Source organism: Vulpes vulpes, chromosome 1 (assembly GCF_048418805.1).
Source record: "Vulpes vulpes isolate BD-2025 chromosome 1, VulVul3, whole genome shotgun sequence".
Taxonomy (NCBI): domain Eukaryota; kingdom Metazoa; phylum Chordata; class Mammalia; order Carnivora; family Canidae; genus Vulpes; species Vulpes vulpes.
In genome coordinates this window covers 20787857-20807925 of record NC_132780.1, presented here as the reverse complement: position 1 = coordinate 20807925, position 20069 = coordinate 20787857, and the positions used below count along the sequence as shown (strand labels likewise).

General features: G+C 41.4%; 1 protein-coding gene across 1 annotated transcript; it reads left to right on the top strand.

Annotated features, from left to right (window-relative positions):
* The first annotated feature begins 16859 nt into the window (after nucleotides 1-16859).
* Nucleotides 16860-19574, top strand: RFPL4A (ret finger protein like 4A). The gene is made up of 2 exons (XM_025985262.2): nucleotides 16860-17145; nucleotides 18510-19574. Exons 1-2 carry the CDS (start codon nucleotides 16860-16862, stop codon nucleotides 19091-19093), a joined length of 870 nt encoding a protein of 289 aa, XP_025841047.1. The 3' UTR covers nucleotides 19094-19574.
* Nucleotides 19575-20069: the final 495 nt, after the last annotated feature.

The following is a 20069-nucleotide window of genomic DNA, read 5'->3' as shown; positions in this document are numbered from 1 at the left end:
AGGGGCAAAAATCCAAATTTCAAAACAAGGGCAGAAGATGAATCCCAAGGCACACCAACTTATATACTTATGTACTGTGCTCCTGAACAGAAAGAAAGAACCCTGGACAGCCATCTCAATGACAGGCCAAGGAAGTACATTTCAAATGGCATTCAGCACAAAGAGAAAGGATGAAATGTTTAGATAGTATTAATAGCTCTAGAAATTCCAACATCCGTCTTATTGAAGTTCCAAAGAAAAGAAAAAAATAAAGAAAGAAAGAACAGAGTGAACAGTAAGAAAGAAGTAATTCATGGAAGAAAGCTTTCCAGATCTGAAAAACAGATTTGCATCTTCAGGATAGAAGATTTTACTGAGCGTTAAGGGAAAAATTAAATATCACATCATATGAACTTCAATTTCAAAGGTAAAGAAGAAAAATCTAGAGCTGGATGAGTACTACCCAATTGCAATATAATGTGAGACATGTAGGTAATTTTATTTCTTTTTTTTAAGATTTTATTTATTTATTTATTTGAGAGAGAGAGAGAGAGAAAGAAAAAGCATGAGCCAGGGAAGAGGCAGAGGGAGGAGAAGCAGGATCCCCACCAAGCAAGGAGCCTAACTCAAGGCTCCTTTCGAGGACCCCAGGATCACAGCCTAAGCCAAAGGCAGATGGCCAATCAACTGAGCTACTCAGGCGCCCCTTGCTTGTATTTTAAATTTTTGAGTAGACACATTAAAATTCTCCCACAAACAGGGAGAATTTTAATATTATTTAACCTAGTCTATGTAAAATATCAATTCAACATGTAAACAATTTTTTTAAGTTTTATTTATTAAGCAATCTCTACCCTCAATGTGGGGCTTAAATTCACATCCCCAAGATCAGAGTCAGATGCTCTTCCAGCTGAGCCAGCCAATAAACAATTTTTTTAATCAATGAAAAGATGCTTTAAATTGTTTCAAATACTTCTTTAAGATATTTTATTTTAAGAAAAAAATCAATGAAATATTCTACCTTTTTTTTAATACAAAATCTTCAAAATCCGTTGAATATCTCAATTAAATGCTAAGTTGTCATAGGAAATAGCTGACCTTTATTTAGAGCTCATAAAATATGCAAAGGAAAGGTAAATTCTCTTACCCAAGCTATCTCATATACACATAAGCCTTCTAGAAACTGAATGGGAAAAAAAAAAGAAAAACTGAATGGAGCAAGTATGCCTGGCTGGCTCAGTTGGAGAAGCAGGCGAGTCTTGATCTCGGGGTCCTGAGTTTGAGCCCCATGTTGGGTGTAGAGATTACTTAAATGAATAAGCAAACAAACTTAAAAAAAATTTTAATAAAAACTGAAGGCACCTGGGTGGCTCAATTGGTTAAGCATCTGCCTTCAGCTCAGGTCATGATCTCAGAATCCTTGCTCATAGGGAGCCTGCTTCTCCCTCTTCCGCTGCCCCCCCTGCTCATTATCTGTCTTTCTCTCTGTGTGTCTCAAATAAATAAATAAATAAGTAAAATCTTTTTTAAAAATAAAAACTGAATGGGGGATGCCTGGGCAGCTCAGTGGTTGAGCATCTGCCTTCAGCTCAGGTCATGATCCCAGGGTCCTGGGATTGAGTCCTACATTGGGCTCCCCACAGGGAGCCTGCTTCTCCCTCTGCCTACATCTCTGCCTCTCTCTGTGTGCCTCGCATGAATAAATAAACAAAATCTGTAAAATAACAAAAACTGAATGGAGTATCAGTTTTAAAGTTAAAATTTGCATTAATTAAAAGTTCAGTTCCTCAGTTTTACTGGACACATTCTAGGTACTCAGTGATCACATGTGACCAGTGGCTATCATTTCAGATGATACATTTCTGGGAATTTAGACCTGCAAGTCATTTCCTACCAACAAGGGATGATATTCAAATTATTGAATAATTTAATATTTAATAACCACCACATGCACATCCCCAAATGAATGCTCTGAATATCACTTTTTGTCTACAAGAGGTTAGGAATTTGTGTCTGAGAACCCTTAATGACAACACTGAATTTAAATGAATAGTAAACAGGAAAACTCTGCCAAGGATTTAGGCAGTAATCACCAAGGCTTCTCTAACAAGTGACATCTTCCCTTCAGGTATAAAAGTAAACCATTTCAGAAGACATGAAGATATTAATGGATTTATCACCCAAGAGTCTCCTCTGAACAAGCAGAGGGTGTACTCAAAATTAAATGTTAATCAAGAAGTTGGGAGGATACCGGCATTTCTGCTATGATCAGGAACAAAGGTGAGAGTGGCCAGAATGACCACTATTGCTACTACCCCTTGACACTGTGTACTGCTGGTCTTTAGAAGCAAATAGGTTAAGAGACATTGACTGGAAACAAAGTTTTGAAAAGAAATAAAATTATCTCTCTTTGCAGATAACATAAGAGTATATCTCGAAAACCCCAGAGATTCAATGATAAAATTCATACTATTAAAAAAAAATTCACTAAGGTGCTACAAAAATAGATCTTTAAAAGTTCTCATCATAGGGCACCTGACTGGCTCAGCTGGTAAAGCATGCAACTCTTGATCTCAGGGTTGTGAGTTCCAGCCTCACATCAGGTATAGAGCTTACTTTGAAAGAAAAAAAAAATAGGGGTTCTCATGGCAAGAAAAAAAAAATTTGTAACTAGGTGTGGTGATGGGTGTTAACTAGACTTAATGTGGTGATCATTTCACAATATATACAAATAGATACAAACATATCAAGTTGTTATGTTGTACACCTAAAACTAATACAATGTCATACATCAATTATATCTCAATAAAAAATGTTAATTCACTAACATATCAGGATGTGCAATTGATACACAGAAATTATTAGCTATCATATAGACAATCTCCAGTTAGAGAATTTAATGGTAGAGAAAATCCTATTTATAACAACAAAGAAAATAAAATACTTAGGAATAAGTTTAACAAGATATATACAAATCTATGTGAGAAAGACTTTAAAACACTCATAAATAATGAGGAAGAGACTGAAAGAAAGAAAAACCGGGAGGTAGAAGGGGATAGTCCTGCCAGGTATTAAAATATACTCTTACTACACCTGCAATTAAATCATGGTGGTACTCAAAACTGATGAGACAAATAGACCAGTAGAATAAAGGACAAAGTACAGAAACAAATCTAATCATATGTGGACATTTAGTAACCGATAAAGCACGCACTTCAAACCACAAGTGCAAAGGTGGACTTTTTGATAAATAGTTCAGACGCAATTTGTTAGCCAGTTAGAAAGAGCTAACACGAAATTTCCAGCCCCTCCCCTTATTCAAGAATAAACTACAAAAGGATTGGCAATCTAAATGTAAAAAGTAAAAACCTATAAGTATTTTTTTAAAAAAAGAAAAGTGTGAATTCTATTGCAACCTGGATATAGGAAGAATTTTCCAATTATGACTTAAAATCCACATACAATAAAAGTTGGTGTTTTTTTTACAGTTCACATGGGACACAAATAGTGGAGAACAAAGAAGCAAAAATGATAAACTTCTGTTTAAGTTTGTAGGAATAAAACGTCATAAATAAGAAAGCACATAATATAAGGGAAGGGAGAAGAGATGTGTGGGAAATATCAGAAAGGGAGACAGAACATTAAGACTCCTAACTCTGGGAAATGAAATGGGGGTGGTGGAAGGGGAGGAGGGCGGGGGATGGGGGTGAATGGGTGGCGGGCACTGAGGGGGACACTTGACGGAATGAGCACTGGGTGTTATTCTGTATGTTGGTAAATTGAACACCAATAAAAAATTAATTAAAAAAAAAGAAAGCACATGAAACACATGTTTTTTTGATTTCCAGCAAATCCAGTGTATCCACGACCAGATCAAGAAATCACATCTTATGTGACCCTTGCTTTATAACCTCCTCCAAGAGATTACCACTATTTTCATATTTATTTTTAAGAGTTTTGTTTTATAATTTTAGAACAGATATGCATTCCAAACAATAAAGCTTGGTGTCATACAATGGTTTTTGGTGAACAGAACGATAAATTCTTTTTTTTTTTTTTAAGATGTTATTTATTCACTCACGAGAGACACAGAGAGAGACAGACAGACAGACAGACAGAGGCAGAGGGAGAAACAGACTCCATGCATGGAGCACAATGCGGGACTGGATCCTGAGACCCCAGGACCACACCCCAGGCCAAAGGCAGGCACCAAACCACTGAGCCACCCAGGGATCCCTGATAAATTCTTTTCTATCTGGGCCCCTTTGGTCACCATTATATTTGTAAGATTCCCTGATACTGTTGCATGTAGACATAAGTGGTTGATTTATTTTGTTTGTACAGTATCCTCCTGTCAGTATTCCACAGTTCATTAATGCTGTTGGCTGACATTTATGTTTTTCTAGAGTTTAATAACATAAATGATGCTTCTAGGAACAAGCTTTCACATGCACCTTAGTGCAAATAAGCATATGTTTCTCTTGTTTTGTAATTGTAGGTCATAGCATATATGGGCCATCATGCTTACAGCATAATGCCCAAGAATTTCCCTTCATAAATATAATTTACATTACCACTGGCATCCTGTGAGAGTTTCTTTGATGTACAATCTTGCCCATACTTAGTAGAGCCTAACGCAATTTCAGTAATGAAAAAAAATGAACTGACATTAAACTCACAGGTGATCTCATTCTAGAAGATGAAAATAAAGAATGAAAAAACAGTATATTTGGGTTTTCTTCTTATTCTGAGGGGTATGCCTTCTTGCTGTAGTACATAGGACAAAGTAGAGGTTATATTTATATATCAAACTTTAAAATTTTTAAGTTGTACATCAATGGTTATAGCAGTATTATTCTCAATAGCGAAGAGGTGGAAACAACCCAAATTTTCATCCGTGAAAAATCTCAAGTGTTCCACAATGAATAAACGGATAAACAAAATGTAGCACATTTCGTTTAAGGGAATTTTGGCACATTCTACACAAAGGGAATTTTGACACATTCTACAGCATAGATGAGCTTTGAAAACATGCTCAGTGAAATGAGATAGACACAAAGGACAAATATCTTGTGATTTCACTTACACACCTAGACTCTCAAATCCATAGAGACAGCAGGTGAAATCGAGAGGTCCTGGGGTGGGGGAATAGGAACTAAGTGGGTGTGGTCTCAGTTGCAGGGATGAGAACATTCTAGGGATGGATGGTTATGATGGTTGCACAGCAATGTGAATGAACTTAATACCATAAAACTGTGCCCTTAAAGACAGTTAAAATAGTAAATTTTGTTTTGTGGGCATTTTACCACAGTTTTAAAAAGAAACCCACATGTGTCCAAAATTTTTTCTCTAAACATTTCCTTTCTCCTTCCTTTTCTAGCTGAAACTCCTAAATATGTATGTGTTCCCTGAAGCCCTTTCAAATACCGGCTGCTTATTCACTGCCATCCCTCAGGCTACAGGGCCCAAATGTAGGGGGACATCCTCATGGACACTCCCTGACACTTCACAGACCTAATCAGGCAGACTGTAGGCTCCACCACCCGTTATCTTCAGGCATTGTGGCCACTACAGTCCCTGGTACAACCTGCCTTGTTCCTCACAAATTACACCACCTAGTCCACTCCCAGTCCGATACAATGTCCATGGTCATACAAACCAAATGTCACCAACAAAGTTACTTATATATCACTTTCACATAAGGTCAGGGCATCCTAGAACTTCTAGACGGTAAAAGATTAGTTCAAAGCAAATCAGCCAAATTACCATAGTAACAGGTCTCAGACGTAATTCTCCAATTTGGTGTTTGCCCTTCCTCTTTCATAATTTCCCATTGCCAAAACTCTTTCGTTCGTCTCCCCAGGTTACATGCATCTCACAATCAGAACCCATAAACTAACCAAGTCTGAGAAACAGCTCTTGGGTTTCTGGTGTTTTCACCCTTTCTCCTCCATTCTCTGATAAACAAGGTCCTCCAATTCTCCATGTTTCCAATTACATTTGAGGAAAAGAGGAGCCTTGTTCAGGATGGAAGAGTCCCATTCTCTCACCTAATTTAGAGTTGGGACACATAGAGGATACACAATCTGTGAATTTAAATGCTTTTCATGTTAGTGCACCCTTGCTGAAACAAAGGGGCAGGACTTGATCACTTCTGGCACCCCTCCACCTTCTTCTTTATGCATGCCAGCCCTACAGTAAGTATTGAAAGGGGAAAATGAAGAAGAAAGAAAGGTCAATGAGAAGACTTCCTCACCCATTCTGGTCCCTGGTCCTGCTAGCTGGTCCCCATCAAACAACAGCTGTGGAAACCAACACTAAAAGGCTGTGCCTGACCCTTGATTGGCCATAGAATCTCTCCCTTCCTATTGGCTGACATGACTCTTGATTGACTAGACTCCAGAGGTGATCTGAAGCCACTTAGGGGAGTTCCCTGAACCTCAGGTGAGAATGATCTTCCTTCAGGCATTGCCAAGACCTGACGCGAATGGATTTCCCATGATGCTACTAACTGCATCTCCCTGTGTGATATTACCCCTGGGCTTCGGTGGGCAGTCTTCTCCCTCTACCAATGAGGGATAATATGGAAACTAGGGTTGGGAACCACTCAGCTCATGATCTGGATATCTGACTTCTACTATATCATAAACTTACCAAGCTGTCTTGTGCAATTTCTCAAGCTTTTGTAGAGCATTTATATAGGAAGAAATTGATGAGTATTCTCAAATAACTCACTCTGGATAGAAAGGGAGAAATTAGATTTTACAAATGTCTTTTTTTTTTTTTAGATTTATTTATTTATTCATGAGAATACACAGAGAGAAGAGAGAGAGAGAGAGGCAGAGACCCAGGCAGAGGGAGAAGCAGGCTCCACGCACGGAGCCTGACATGGGACTCGATCCCGGGTTTCCAGGATCACACCCTGGCCCGAAGGCAGTGCTAAACTGCTGCACCACCAGAGCCGCCCTACAGATGTCTTTTTTATTGTGATAAGAACACTTAATATGACATCTGTAGCCTTAACAAAATCTTCAGTGTACAATACAGTGCTGTTAACTGTAGACACAATGTTGTGGGGCACATCTCTAGAACTCATTCATCTTGCAAACCAAGTTTATACCCACTGAACAATAACGCCATGCTTCCCCTCCTCCCCACTGCCCAGCCCTTGGATACCACCATTCTACTCTGCTTCTATGAACTTGACTATTTCAGATACTCTATTCAAGTGGAATCATGCCGTATTTGTCCTTCTGTGGAGGGTTTATGCATAATGTCCTCCAGGTGCATCCACGTTGTAGGACATGGCAGGATGGCCTTTTTAAAACCTAAGTAATATTCCAGCACAGGTATCCATGGATGCCTCCTTTACCCTCATCACTAAATCTAGTGTGAATTCTGTTCCATCTTTATTCTAATCACCATCAGTGCTGTCAGCTGTTATAATCATCCTCCCTGTCTCTGACATTAATTGGATGCTGATCACATAAGAGCCCTTATAGCTAAGGGCATTTCATGCAACATCTGATTTTCTTCAGCCCTCTGAAATAAGTAGTATTCTTTCTCCTCTTCTCAAAGATATCTGAGGACATCAGGGAGGAGGTTAGAGTTCAGACCATTCCTACTTGGTCAGCCCAAATTTCAACCTTTCCACTGTGGTGCCTCTTAGGCAGCATTAATTTCAGTGGGGCTTAAAGAGGTCTGTGTTGGATTAGTGTATGAACGCATCTTACTTTTTTTTTAAGATTTTATTTTATTTACTCATGACAGATAGAGAGAGAGAGAGGCAGAGACACAGGCAGAGGGAGAAGCAGGCTCCACGCAGGGAGTCTGACGTGGGACTCGATCCTGGGTGTCCAGGATCATACCCCAGGCCGAAAGCGGCGCCAAACCGCTGGGCCATCAGGGCTGCCCCACACCTTACTTTTATCTGCTGAGACTGAGCTAAGAGAATTTTCCCACACACACACAAGATATGATTATTGGTTAACCCAGACACCCTCCACCAAAATTCTGACCTCATGCTGACTTTGTAACCATTCTTAGCTGGGCCATAGCTCACACTAGAGCACTGGGTCATCTTGATTTTCTTTCTTTTTTTTTTAGGGGGGAGTACGGGGTTTCCCTGGTGCCATAGGATCTGGCATAGAAGGCTAAAAGTGGTTAAGCATTTGACCTGCCACACTCAGTCACCCAGGCTCTATTCCAAGCTATTTGTGTGGCCATAGGCAAGTGTCTTAACTTCACGGTATTTTCCCCCTCTGTAAAAATGGAGATGGTCATGATGATGAAAGTATTGAAGGTGATGGTGGTGATGAAGATGATGATGGTGGTGGTGATGATGACCATCATGGTTAAAAAAAAAAGGTAAAAAATTAAAAAGGTGAAATTAAGTTTAATGACATATTTTATTTAACCCAATATTTCCAAATGTTACTGTCTCTACACATGACCATAGCTAAGTGCTCAGTAGCTACACACGGCTAGCAGTTACTATATTTGAGAGCCAGATTACAGAATATTTCCATCACAGACATTTCTATTGAATGCCTCTGTTCTATAGCAAAGGTTGGCAAAGTATGGTCCAGGGAACAAACTCGGTCTGCTGTGAGTTTTATACACAGTTTTATTGGAACACAGTTACACACATTTCTTTCTGTATTCTCTATGGCTACTTTTGAGCTCAATGTCAGAGTTAGGTATTTGTATTAGAGACCAAATGGCCCCAAAAGCCAAAGATATTTTCTTCTTCTTCTCTTTCTTTTTTTTTTTTTAATTTGTTTTATCTTTTTTTTTTTTTTTTTTTTTTTTAAAGAATTTTTTTTAAATTTTTATTTATTTATGATAGTCACACAGAGAGAGAGAGAGAGGCAGAGACACAGGCAGAGGGAGAAGCAGGCTCCATGCACCGGGAGCCTGACGTGGGATTCGATCCCGGGTCTCCAGGATCGCGCCCTGGGCCAAAGGCAGGCGCCAAACCGCTGCGCCACCCAGGGATCCCTAATTTGTTTTATCTTTAATTTACTCACTGCCAAACGGCACTCGAGATTTGCTATACCAGTTCCTTCTCCCACAACAGTGCAAGAAGATCCACATACCATCCCACACACCCAAACCCTAGGGTTGCCCAGCCTCCTGATCTTCACCAGACATACACATGGGGAGCACGCCACATGAATATGCAGGCAGAGATTGGAGTTGGTGCATCTACAAGCCAACAATCACCAAAGAGTGCCAGCAGTCACTGGAAGCTAGAAGAGAGGCATGGACTAGATTATTTCCTGGTTCTCAGAAGGAGCCATCCCTTCATCTTAGAACTATGAGACAATACACTTATGTTGTGTAAGCCATTCGGTTTGTCATACTTTGTTGGGCAGCCCTGGCAAACTAATGCACCAAAGACATTTTGTATCTGGCCTTTTATAGAAAGTGTTGGCAAACCCCTGTTGTGGAGTATCCCAGACTGTACTTTGTTTTGTGTAAATAATTAAATAATACATGACTCCAGTCTGGGCACTGAAAATCAAATCTTCTACCTTTCCTGTAGGGGATAGTTGACCTGTGACAAAAGTGTGTACACACTGCCAGCAGAGAGTCAAAACTCCTCCAGTAACAGCTCAATGAGTGAACAGCTAAATTCTCTACCTCTAACTCCCTCAATCCATCCTTTTCGGAAATTTGCATAAGTTCTAAAGCAAAGCAATTGTCTGATTTCAGGTTCACCTCACCTGTTAGCTCCTTTGCTCCTCTGGCCTCCAGAGGTTACACAGGTGGCGTCATTCTGGTGGGAAGGAAGCACACAAACATCTGGGCTTACATTGGAGAGTTTCTCTCGTACCCCCACCCCTCATTCACACCTACCATGCCTCTCTGATCTAGTTTATTTTCATTTCATTCAGGCAAAAGTTGGAATTTCCCACCAAGGTGAAGAATATATTAGTTAGACCATGCCTCATAAGTCTGTGAATGAGAATTCAGAAGTTATGTCCTACCCCATGGAACAAGGTTATATAGTTATATGCCCTTTTGGTAACTAAAGTGATAAAAATGTCTTCTCATATTTAGATAAAGAAAGTTCATAAAGCCTACCCAGAAGTTCCTCCAAAGGCAAGTCAGTGAACAAAATCATTTCCTCTGATACGCTTTTCTATATATTTGCAGAGATTTATTTTTAGAGGTTCATTAAATGAGAAACTCTCTTGGGTAACTTGTAAGCTCAACAAGAAACTTTCTTTGATTTTTTTGCCATAAATATTGCCCCAAATAAAAGATATTTCATTTTTTAATGAATACGATGCATTTTGTGGCAAAGCCTAAAACTAATGCTTTAATAACTTCCCCCTTCAATTTAAATTTAAATGCATCGTAAAATTGTGGTTCGTCAGTTTGTTCCAGAAATTGTTTTCACTATATGTTAATAAGAAAATAAGCAGTGCCTGGGTGGCTCAGTCAGTTAAGCATCTGCCCTCAGCTCAGGTCATGATCCCAGGGTTCTGGGATGGAGCCCCATGTCGGGCTCCCTGTTCAGTGGGGAACCTGCTTCTCCCTGTCCCTCTGCTACTCCCCCTGCCTGTGTGCTCTCTCTCTCTTTCTCTTTTTCTGTGTCAAATAAATAAATAAGATCTTTCAAGAAAAAAAAGAAAATCAAAATATTTTAATTGAAGTACAGTTGACACACAATGTCATGTTGGCTTCAGGTATACAACATAATGATTCACCAAGTCTATACATTAGACTATGCTCACTACAGGTGTAGCTACCATATGTCCCCATAATTGAATCACTATGTTGTACACCTGAAACCAATGTGACATCGTGTGTCAACTATACTTCAATTCAAAAGAGGAAAATTGGGGATACTTGGCTGGCTCAGTTGATAGAGCATGCAACCCTTGATCTCTAGGTTGAGAGTTCAAGCCCATGTAGGGTGTAAAGCCTACTTTAAAAAAATTTTTTTAAAGGGAAAGTCAAACATACTACTCCTAATCACAGAAATCTATTGTTGCTTATGGATCCTAACATAGTACATATATTTTCATGCTATTTTCGACTTCCCCAAATTTTAAAACCCATGTATTTGTAATAGACTGAAATGATATTTCACTGTGACCATTGTTTTCTGTTTGGTATTTTATTTATATGTTTCATATTTTCTTCTATTTGCTTATTTCAGGTTTGGAAATGTTTGCAAAGGAACAATTATTATTTATATAAAGATAAAAATGAGGCATTAAAATAAAGGATAAAGCTCAATAGCAATAAGCACCCTACAGAACACTGAGATTCAACTCAGGGTCAAATAACAGGGACTTGGTTCTCCTGGCGTTCAGGCTGCCATTCAAGAATCTGTTGAGTATCTTCCAGTGACACAGCACTACGTTCCGTTTGTGTCATCCCCAAATCTATTTTTCAAAGTTCTCATTTTTCTTCATGTGAAATGTAATCTCTACACCCAAGACATGTATCACAAATAATTTGCATGTACTCTTAATTACTTTTTACCATACCTTACCAAAACTCAGAGGAATTTCCCATGCTTTTACGTATGATTCAAAAAGCAGCTTTTCTTAATACTGTATTATATACTTGAAAGTTGCAAAAAGAAGAGATCTTAAATGTTCTCAACACCAAAAAGAAATGATAATTATGTGATGGGAGAGAAGTGTCAACTAACACTGTGGCAGTAATCATGTTGCAATATATAATGTATCAAATCAGTGTGGTACATCTTACATTACACAATGTTACATGTCCATTATATCTCAATAAAGCTGGGAAGAAATAGAAAGTCATTTTCTACAGTCCATTATGATGTAACATTTTTCCAGAATATTTTTATTTAAATTAAGTCAATTAACATATAGTGTATCATTAGTTTCAGAGATAGACTTTAGTAGATAGAATTTCATCAGTTGCATACAACACCTAATGCTCATGACATCACATACCCTTCTTGTAGTGCCCATCACCCAATTACCCCATCTTCCTATCCACCTCCCCTTCAGCAACCCTGAGTTGGTTTCCTATGATTAAGAGTCTCTTATATTTTGTCTCCCTCTCTGATTTTCTTTTTCCCTCCCATCCCCTATCATCCTCTGTAGTATTTCTTAAATTCCACATATGAGTGAAATCATATAATTGTCTTTGTGACTTATTTCACTTAGCATAATACCCTCTAGTTCCATCCACATCATTGCAAATGACAATATTTCATTTTAATGGCTGAGCAGTATTCCATTGTATATATATATATATATATATATATATATATATATATATATATACCACATCTTCTTTATCCATTCATCCATCAAAGGACATCATGGCTCCTTCCACAGTTTGGCTATTGTGGACATTGCTGCTATGAACATTGGGGTGCAGGTGCCCCTTCAAATCACTACATTTGTACCTTTGAGGTAAATACTCAGTAGTGTGATTGCTGGGTCGTAGAGTAGCTCTATTTTTAACTTCTTGAGGAAACTCCACACTTTTCCAGAGTGGCTGCGCAAGTTTGCATTCCCACCAGCAGTGTGAGAGGGTTCCCCTTTCTCCACATCCTTGCCAACATTTGTTGTTTCCTGACTTGATAATTTTAGCCATTCTGACTGGTGTGAGGTGGTATCTCATTGTGGTTTGATTTGTATTTCCCTGATGCCAAGTGATGTGGAGCATTTTTTCATGTGTTTTGTTGGCCATTTGTATGTCTTCTTTGGAGAAATGTCTGTTCACTATGATGTAATTTTTGTCTTAGATGACCTCCAGGTAATCAGAGATTTTTGTTTGGAAGATAAAAATCCAAGAAAATAAAAACATGAGAAAGAGACCAGATTGACTTTAAAATTTAAGCTTAATCATTTAAAGATTAAGTGATTAAATCAAGTGTAAATGATTAGATTACAGTGTAAGCCATTAGTTTAGATTGTACTTCATTCCAATGCAGAGATGTGCCAGGTACTCTGTGATTTCATGTCAACAATGAAGGCCATGGTGCCAGCTTTCCAGAGAAGTTGTCTCAATAGGGGACCTGAAAAGCACACAGCTCTACAGAGTCCGGTTCCAGGAGGGTTAACAAATTGTCCTGGCAGCACAGGATAGAGGAATTATTGTCTTGGGGACCAAAGGAAAAGTTCTGATAGGTAAAAAAAGGGGACCACCTGAGGGACATTTGTCAATGGACCCCAGTCAGGTTTTATAATTATTTATCAGAGGTTGTTAGAGGTGCAAGAGCTGTCACTCACAAAGCAAATCTTGTCCAGGCCTTTATATATGGAGAATCAAGGACAAAACAAGTTGGAAAATATTAAAACAGATACCAAAACTTCAAATCTCATTGGGAAAATATATGTATTTCAATTTATATTTATATTTCTGAGCTGTCATTATGACTCTTCTTCATGAATTTCAAAATTATTTTAAATGATCTTTTATATACTTGGATTTTTTTCTTGAAATGTGCAGTAAAGTCAGATGACAATAAGGGATTTTTTTTTTCTAGTCTCTCGTTGGCTTTAACACTGAAGGGGGCGTTGATCTCATACAAAGGGACAAAGTATAGCCAAATTCCATTTCGGCCTAAGTACAATGTGATTACTTAGCAAATATGTTATTCCTCAATCAGCTTGGACCTACATTACCGCAAGAGCAGAAATTTTGGTAAAGGTGAAGGTAAGAGAGCCATTATTAGTGTTGAAGTAAGAGGATGATTTCTAAAGGAGAAGCTTCTCCACCTGCAATATGGAGTCCCTGTAGTGGACAGTCCGATTTGCTGCCCAGAATACACACCCTGAGACAGTTTGACTTTCTCGTGAGGGGAAACAAATTCTTTGCACATGCCACGATCCCACTCATGGCTGGTTCCCACTCCCGGGGGTGTCCTGAGGTGAACCCAGCAGAGTCCAGGGCACAGAGTGAGAAACTCAACTCTTGACATGCTTTCTTGGAATCTGGTTGATGCACCCACATGGCACACTCCTCAGATCACCTGAAATGATGAGGTGAGTGTTGTCTGTGCCCCATGCAGTTTCGTCTCCACTGTAGGGAGAACAGAAGTACTCTCATGACCGGACAGACTCCGGGGCCCAAATAGCCCCTTTGCACTTTATCTGGTTTATTATATATCTTTCTGTAGCTGAGAAAACTTTCCCACGAAAATCTTTCCTACTCTGGAACTAGGACTAAGTTAATGGCTCACATTAACATGGATCCTGCTTCACTGTAGTTAACTACCTGGTAAATGTGTTAGGACAAAGGAAAGAAGCAACACAAAATATAGGAGACAGAATCATGTTTTGAAATGTTGTATTTTGGTGTTCCCTCCGTATTGCCCAATCCCCCATTTCCCAAACCAACCACTCAACCACAAGCTACAATTATAGGGATTTCTTTTTCCCTATGAGTCTAAGAAAAAAAGATTATGTCAAGTATCTTGTGAGAAAATGAAGAGCAGGGACATCTGGGTGGCTCAGTGGTTGAGCTTCTGCCTTCAGCTCAGGGCGTGATCCTGGAGTCCCAGGATCAAGTCCTGCATCGGGCTCCCTGCGAGGAGCCTGCTTCTCCCTCTGCCTGTATCTCTGCCTCTGTGTGTGTTTGTGTGTGTGTGTCAAGAATAAATAAATAAAATCTTTAAAAAACAGAGAGAAAACGAAGAGCAGACATAGAGGCCTTGCTCCTGTCTACATGGGACACCCTCAGGCTCGGGCCCAGGAGGGACGGCAGTAACAAGGCACCAGTTTAGACCCAGGGAGGTGGGAAAGCACGGATGGTAAACCTTGATGGGGCATTGCGCCCCTGCTTGGGATGAGCGGTGATAGGATCTCCAGCCAATGCCAGCAAGGGATTGCTGTGGAAACAATGAAATTAACGATATTGAACACAATCACTTAGGTGCAACCTAAAGCCCCCCTGCCCCCGCCTTCCCCAGTTTTTCATCCTGCCCCTTAATGTGAGATTACCCATGAGTCCTCTGAACCCATGAGGAACAGGTTATGCACGTTTGAAAAGATGTGTCTCATCGTATCATATCCCACCTAGGTTGTGATGAAAGGAAGATATTAACACTGTAAAACATCTTTAATCTTTGATTCTCTAACATAAAAAAGGACCTTCAGCGGCTGACTCATCAGGGATCAGTTTTGGGTTTGTTTCCTGAACTTGTAAGCAAAGGTCCTCACGTTTGTGGAGAAAGCACTTTTGAAGAAGAGACCGTGGTAAATTTAGTAAGGTGATTTTTAGGAGAGACTTCTGAGTAGGCTTCAACAATTTTCTGGATCAAAATGGTTTCACTGTCATGATCAAAGCTACTTGAAGTTAGCCTCAATTTGTGTACAAGGATTACTAATGACACATTTTTAAAAAAATTTTAGCCTTGATTCCAATTCTTATCACCCAGAGAGGGAATATTGGACATCTAATCTAGAATGATTTTAGACAGCAATGTGTTCACATTAGCTTAAAAATAACACTTTCCAGATACAATCACTTCCTTTGTTTGTGGTAGCCTCTCTAATGTGTGAGAAAAATCCAGCATTAAATCCAACTCTGATTGGATTAGAGGGGATGTAGGATTAGGGAGGATGTGGGCGAGGTGGGCGGGCGGGAACATCCCTAATAAAAGCTGCTCCTGGGTGATCTCGCTTCAGAACTGCTATCCCTGCCAGGGAAGACCTGGGGCCAGAGCAGGATTGCGGTGAGTCCAACCTCACAGGATTTCCTTTCTATTTCTCAAAAGTCTACAAAGACCCGCAAATACAGAGAACAAATTGGTGGCTGCCAGAGGGGAGGAGGTAGGGAGTGGGCAAAAGGAGGTGAAGGCGTCCAGTTATGCAGTGAATCATGGGGAGGAAATGCACAGCACAGGGAATATAGTCAGTGATGCTGTATGCGTGTTGTCTGGTAACGGATGGTAGGTCACTTGGGATGAGCACAGCATAACCTGCAGACTTGTGGAATCACTATTTTGCTCATCTGAAACTAAGGTAACATTGTGTGTCAACTACACTCAAATACACAAAAAACTAAGATTTCTACCAAGAGTGCAATCAGAAAGCAAGGTCTCAGCATACGGTAATAAACTCAGGAGGTAACATCTGAGACCAACTGCATGCAGACACACTGTGTGCATCTAGGGGCATGGGGACCTCTGACAAGACCAGCAGGCAGAACTTTGGTTTTCAATAGCAGCCTGGAAGTTTAATGGTCTCCAATACTCTTGAGTCAAAGCAGAACTTGGCCAACACAGAGGTAGCCAGTAAAGCTCCAGCCACAGACCTCCCACCTCCCGTCATCTGCGTGGGTTCTGTCCTGTGCAGGTGGGAGTGCTGGGGGCGAGGGAGGGGAGGGGCGGGAAGTGTTCCTGGCTCTAACCAGTGTGTCCAGGACAAATAGAAGCTGACCCACTATGTGATCATAAACTCCTTCTCTGGTGGCCTCATAAACAGACTTCAAGGAAACAAATCTAATTAATCTTAGCAAGCAAAAGGTAATCCTCTCACCATGTATTCAGTGTCTAAAAGTTCTCAGTGAGATAGCTGACATTCTCTTTTCTTGCTGTGTCTTTGCCACCATCGAGAGTGCACCAAACACTCATGGCACATTTCCGGTGCTTATATATAGCGGGATGTGGCTGGTGGCCCCCAGACAGGACAACCCAGGTACAGCACAAACCTCAGCACCTCACTTACAGCCTGGGGATGGATCCTGTCCTTCATCCCAACCAGCATTTTAAATATCAGAAGCCAAGGGCTATAAGTCCTATCTGTACTGATGCAGTGCCTTCGTTACCCAGTAGTAGTGACAGCAAATCACCACACACATCGAGGTGAAAATGGCCCAAGGCCTCCTATCTGACTCTCAGTGGGTCCCATATGCACATCTTTCCCTAGATGGCCGAACACTTTAAAGAAAGAAGTAGATGTCTTGTGTGCCTGACCTACCTGGAGACGCCCATGTACCTGAAATGTGGTTATGTCTGCTGCCTGCGCTGCATGGATTCACTGCAGAAGGAGCCCAACGGGCATGGTTTACTGTGCCCCTCCTGCTCCGTGGTCTCTCAGAAGGAGGACATGAGGCCCGGTACCCATCTTGGGAGGCTGGTTTCAAAGATCAAGGAGCTCGAGCCCCAGCTGAGAGCCACTCTACAGATGAACCCAAAGATGCGCAAGTTCCAAGGTACAGCCTACCCCTGCCCCCTAAAGAGCCCTGGAAATCACAGCTTGCCTAAGTCTCCATTACACAAGGGCATGGGCTGAAATGTTTATCTGTGTAAGCCACAGTTGTTCTTACCTAGAAGTATAGGTAAGAACTTAAGAAAGAAAATAAGCTTCCTTCCATCCCAACCTGCGCCGAAATCACACCTCACAGCTCTGAGTTAGGGTGAATTCTCCCAGCTCAGCAGCACATCTCACACACTAGCCAGGATGCCAGGTGGGACCTCCCCAGCTCCCTGGAGGGAGCCATGTCTGTGATCCTTCTGGTCCCTGCTCTTCTGTGATGGGTCCTGAGGAGGGGTGGGCCCCTTGGTGGGAAGGGGTGTGAGCAGCATGCTGGAGTGGGTATTGCAGTGAAGGACACGGACTGCTTTGTGTTCTAAGTGTACTTCTAGCTCCATGCAACTCACATTTGGGATGGTGAACCCTGTTCCAGAAACATGACAAGTCTTGACAAGTCCCCTTTGATGGTCAGAAGGTCTGGGCATCTTCCCAAGAGTTGTGTCAGGGTGCCAGGTGAAACAGTTGGTCTTTGGTGCAGAGGGTTTATTTCTGAGGCTGTGTTGGCTCCATCCACTCGTCTCCTTAGGAGAGCCTCCTGCTCAGAGTGAGCTGCAGAGATAGGCAGCACACACATACATCCCCCACCTCTCTGCACACTGCTCTGCATCTATGTTGCTACCAGACCCCAGTACATCCCCACTCATGCCCACGAGGTCCCTTCCCCTGCCTGGACCATCCAGAGTTCACCCAGCTCCTCTCAGGAACCCCAGCCCTACTTCTCTGTGTGTTTGCAACCCCAGGAAGCAAATGTCTGGGATGCATTTGTCTAACATCAGGAAATGAGGAAGGTAACTGGCAAGAAGAAAGAGGTGAAAAACTTCCATATTTAATGTTCTGCACTAAGTAAAATAGCTTCCATCTTTGACATATTCATCTGGTGCCTGTATGTCCATGGAATCTGTGCTAGTTTGCAATATAATTTTGAGAACAAACAACAGTCATAGTCTCTTCATATATGTTCTGTGCCAAAGGAAGAAGCATCTTTAATCAAATAAAGAACTGAATGTGAAGGGGAGGGGTCCCCTTCCCCTGTGAATGTCCCTGGGAGGGGTCTAAGGGACTAGGTCTGATCATAACCATCCTCTCTACACATTCAACTTCATCAGGGGCCAGGGAAGTCTCCCCAGGGAAATTCTGATCAGGGAAGAGGCATAGGATGAAGAAGTGGAAGTGGACGAGACCTTTGGGCCTTTGCAGCAGACGTGCAGAGTGCCATCCAGTGAGTGTTGTGTGCTTGCTGATTGGCTTGTTTTTCTTCCACAGTGGAGGTGACTCTGGATGTGGACACCGCCAACCACCACCTTATCATTTCTGAGGACCTGAAGACTGTCCGCTGTGGGTATTCCAAACAGAACCGGAGTGCCCGGCCTGAGAGATTCGACTATGCCATCTGTGTCCTGGGTTCCCCTGGCTTCCCCTCTGGCCGCCACTACTGGGAAGTGGACATGGGGACAAGCAAGGAATGGGATGTGGGTGTTTGCAGAGACTCTGCTAAGCGACAAGGGCCAATTCTACTGTCCTCAGAACTTGGCTTCTGGACAGTGGGCTTGAGGAATGGTGATCTCTTCCAAGCCAGCACCATGCCTGTGACTGTTCTCTCAGTAAGCCCTCGCTTACACCGATTAGGCATCTTCCTGGACATGAATTTTGGCACTGTTTCCTTTTATCACATTAGTGATGGATCCCATATTTTCACCTTCACTGGCATTCCTGCTGTGGAGCTGCTGCGTCCGTTTTTTGCTCCTGCGAATCCTTTCACGGATGGTCAAGGCTTCCTGAGAATCTGTCCTGTAATGAATCCAGGCATTGTTAGCTCTCCAGTGGATTCTGATACAGAACACTTCTAGAGAATTCCCATGTGCTCAGAGCCGGAGCTGGGACCTTTCTTGCTTGTTACATGGACTGTACAAGGGGCAGCAGACAAACATGGAACAGTCAGAGAATCATGAACACTAATGAGATAAAGGAGAAGTAGATATCAAACATTAAGTATCACCACAGTAAATCTCCTTTGGGACTTCTCATATTTCTGTTCCAATGAATGGGCTCTGGATTTTCAGATCAATCTCCAAATGTTTTTACTTTCTGCAATATTAACTTAGTGTGTGATGGAGGTTATAAACTTAAAAAATTGGGGATCCCTGGGTGGTGCAGCGGTTTGGCGCCTGCCTTTGGCCCAGGGCGCGATCCTGGAGACCCGGGATCGAATCCCACGTCGGGCTCCCTGTGCATGGAGCCTGCTTCTCTCTCTGCTTGTGTCTCTGCCTCTCTCTCTCTCTCTGTGTGACTATCATAAATAAATAAAAATTTTTTAAAAATAATAATAAATTTAATTTAATTTAATTTAAAAATTGCATGTAACCTAATAGATAAATTGATTTTCTAGGTCATATATAAGCAAAACCTATGTAAACAGTGTGTATATGTATTCAGCTTCACTCAATAACTGAAATGCACACTTTCAAGTGCACACCATTCTTGAAACATAAGAAGGCAGGCCCATTGGGGGTGGCTTCCACTAAAAGACTATTGCAGCCTTATCCAACAGGGCTCTGAAGAACTTGGCACACAGGGGTGCCATTGTTAAGCAAGAGGTATGCATCTATTTGCCCCTGCCTCTCATCCCTGCAGTGGCCTGCAGGCCAAAGGATAGAAGAAATGTGTCCTCCCAGAGTTTCCAGTGAGCCAGCTGCTGTCTACCCAGAGTGGTTCTTTAGAGGCTGGTGGGTGTGTCACTGAGGGGGGCGGCGGGGAGGGGGATGGGGAACCTAGGTGCACCATCCAGGCAGAGGGAATCTGCACAGGACCCAGACCTTTCCAATT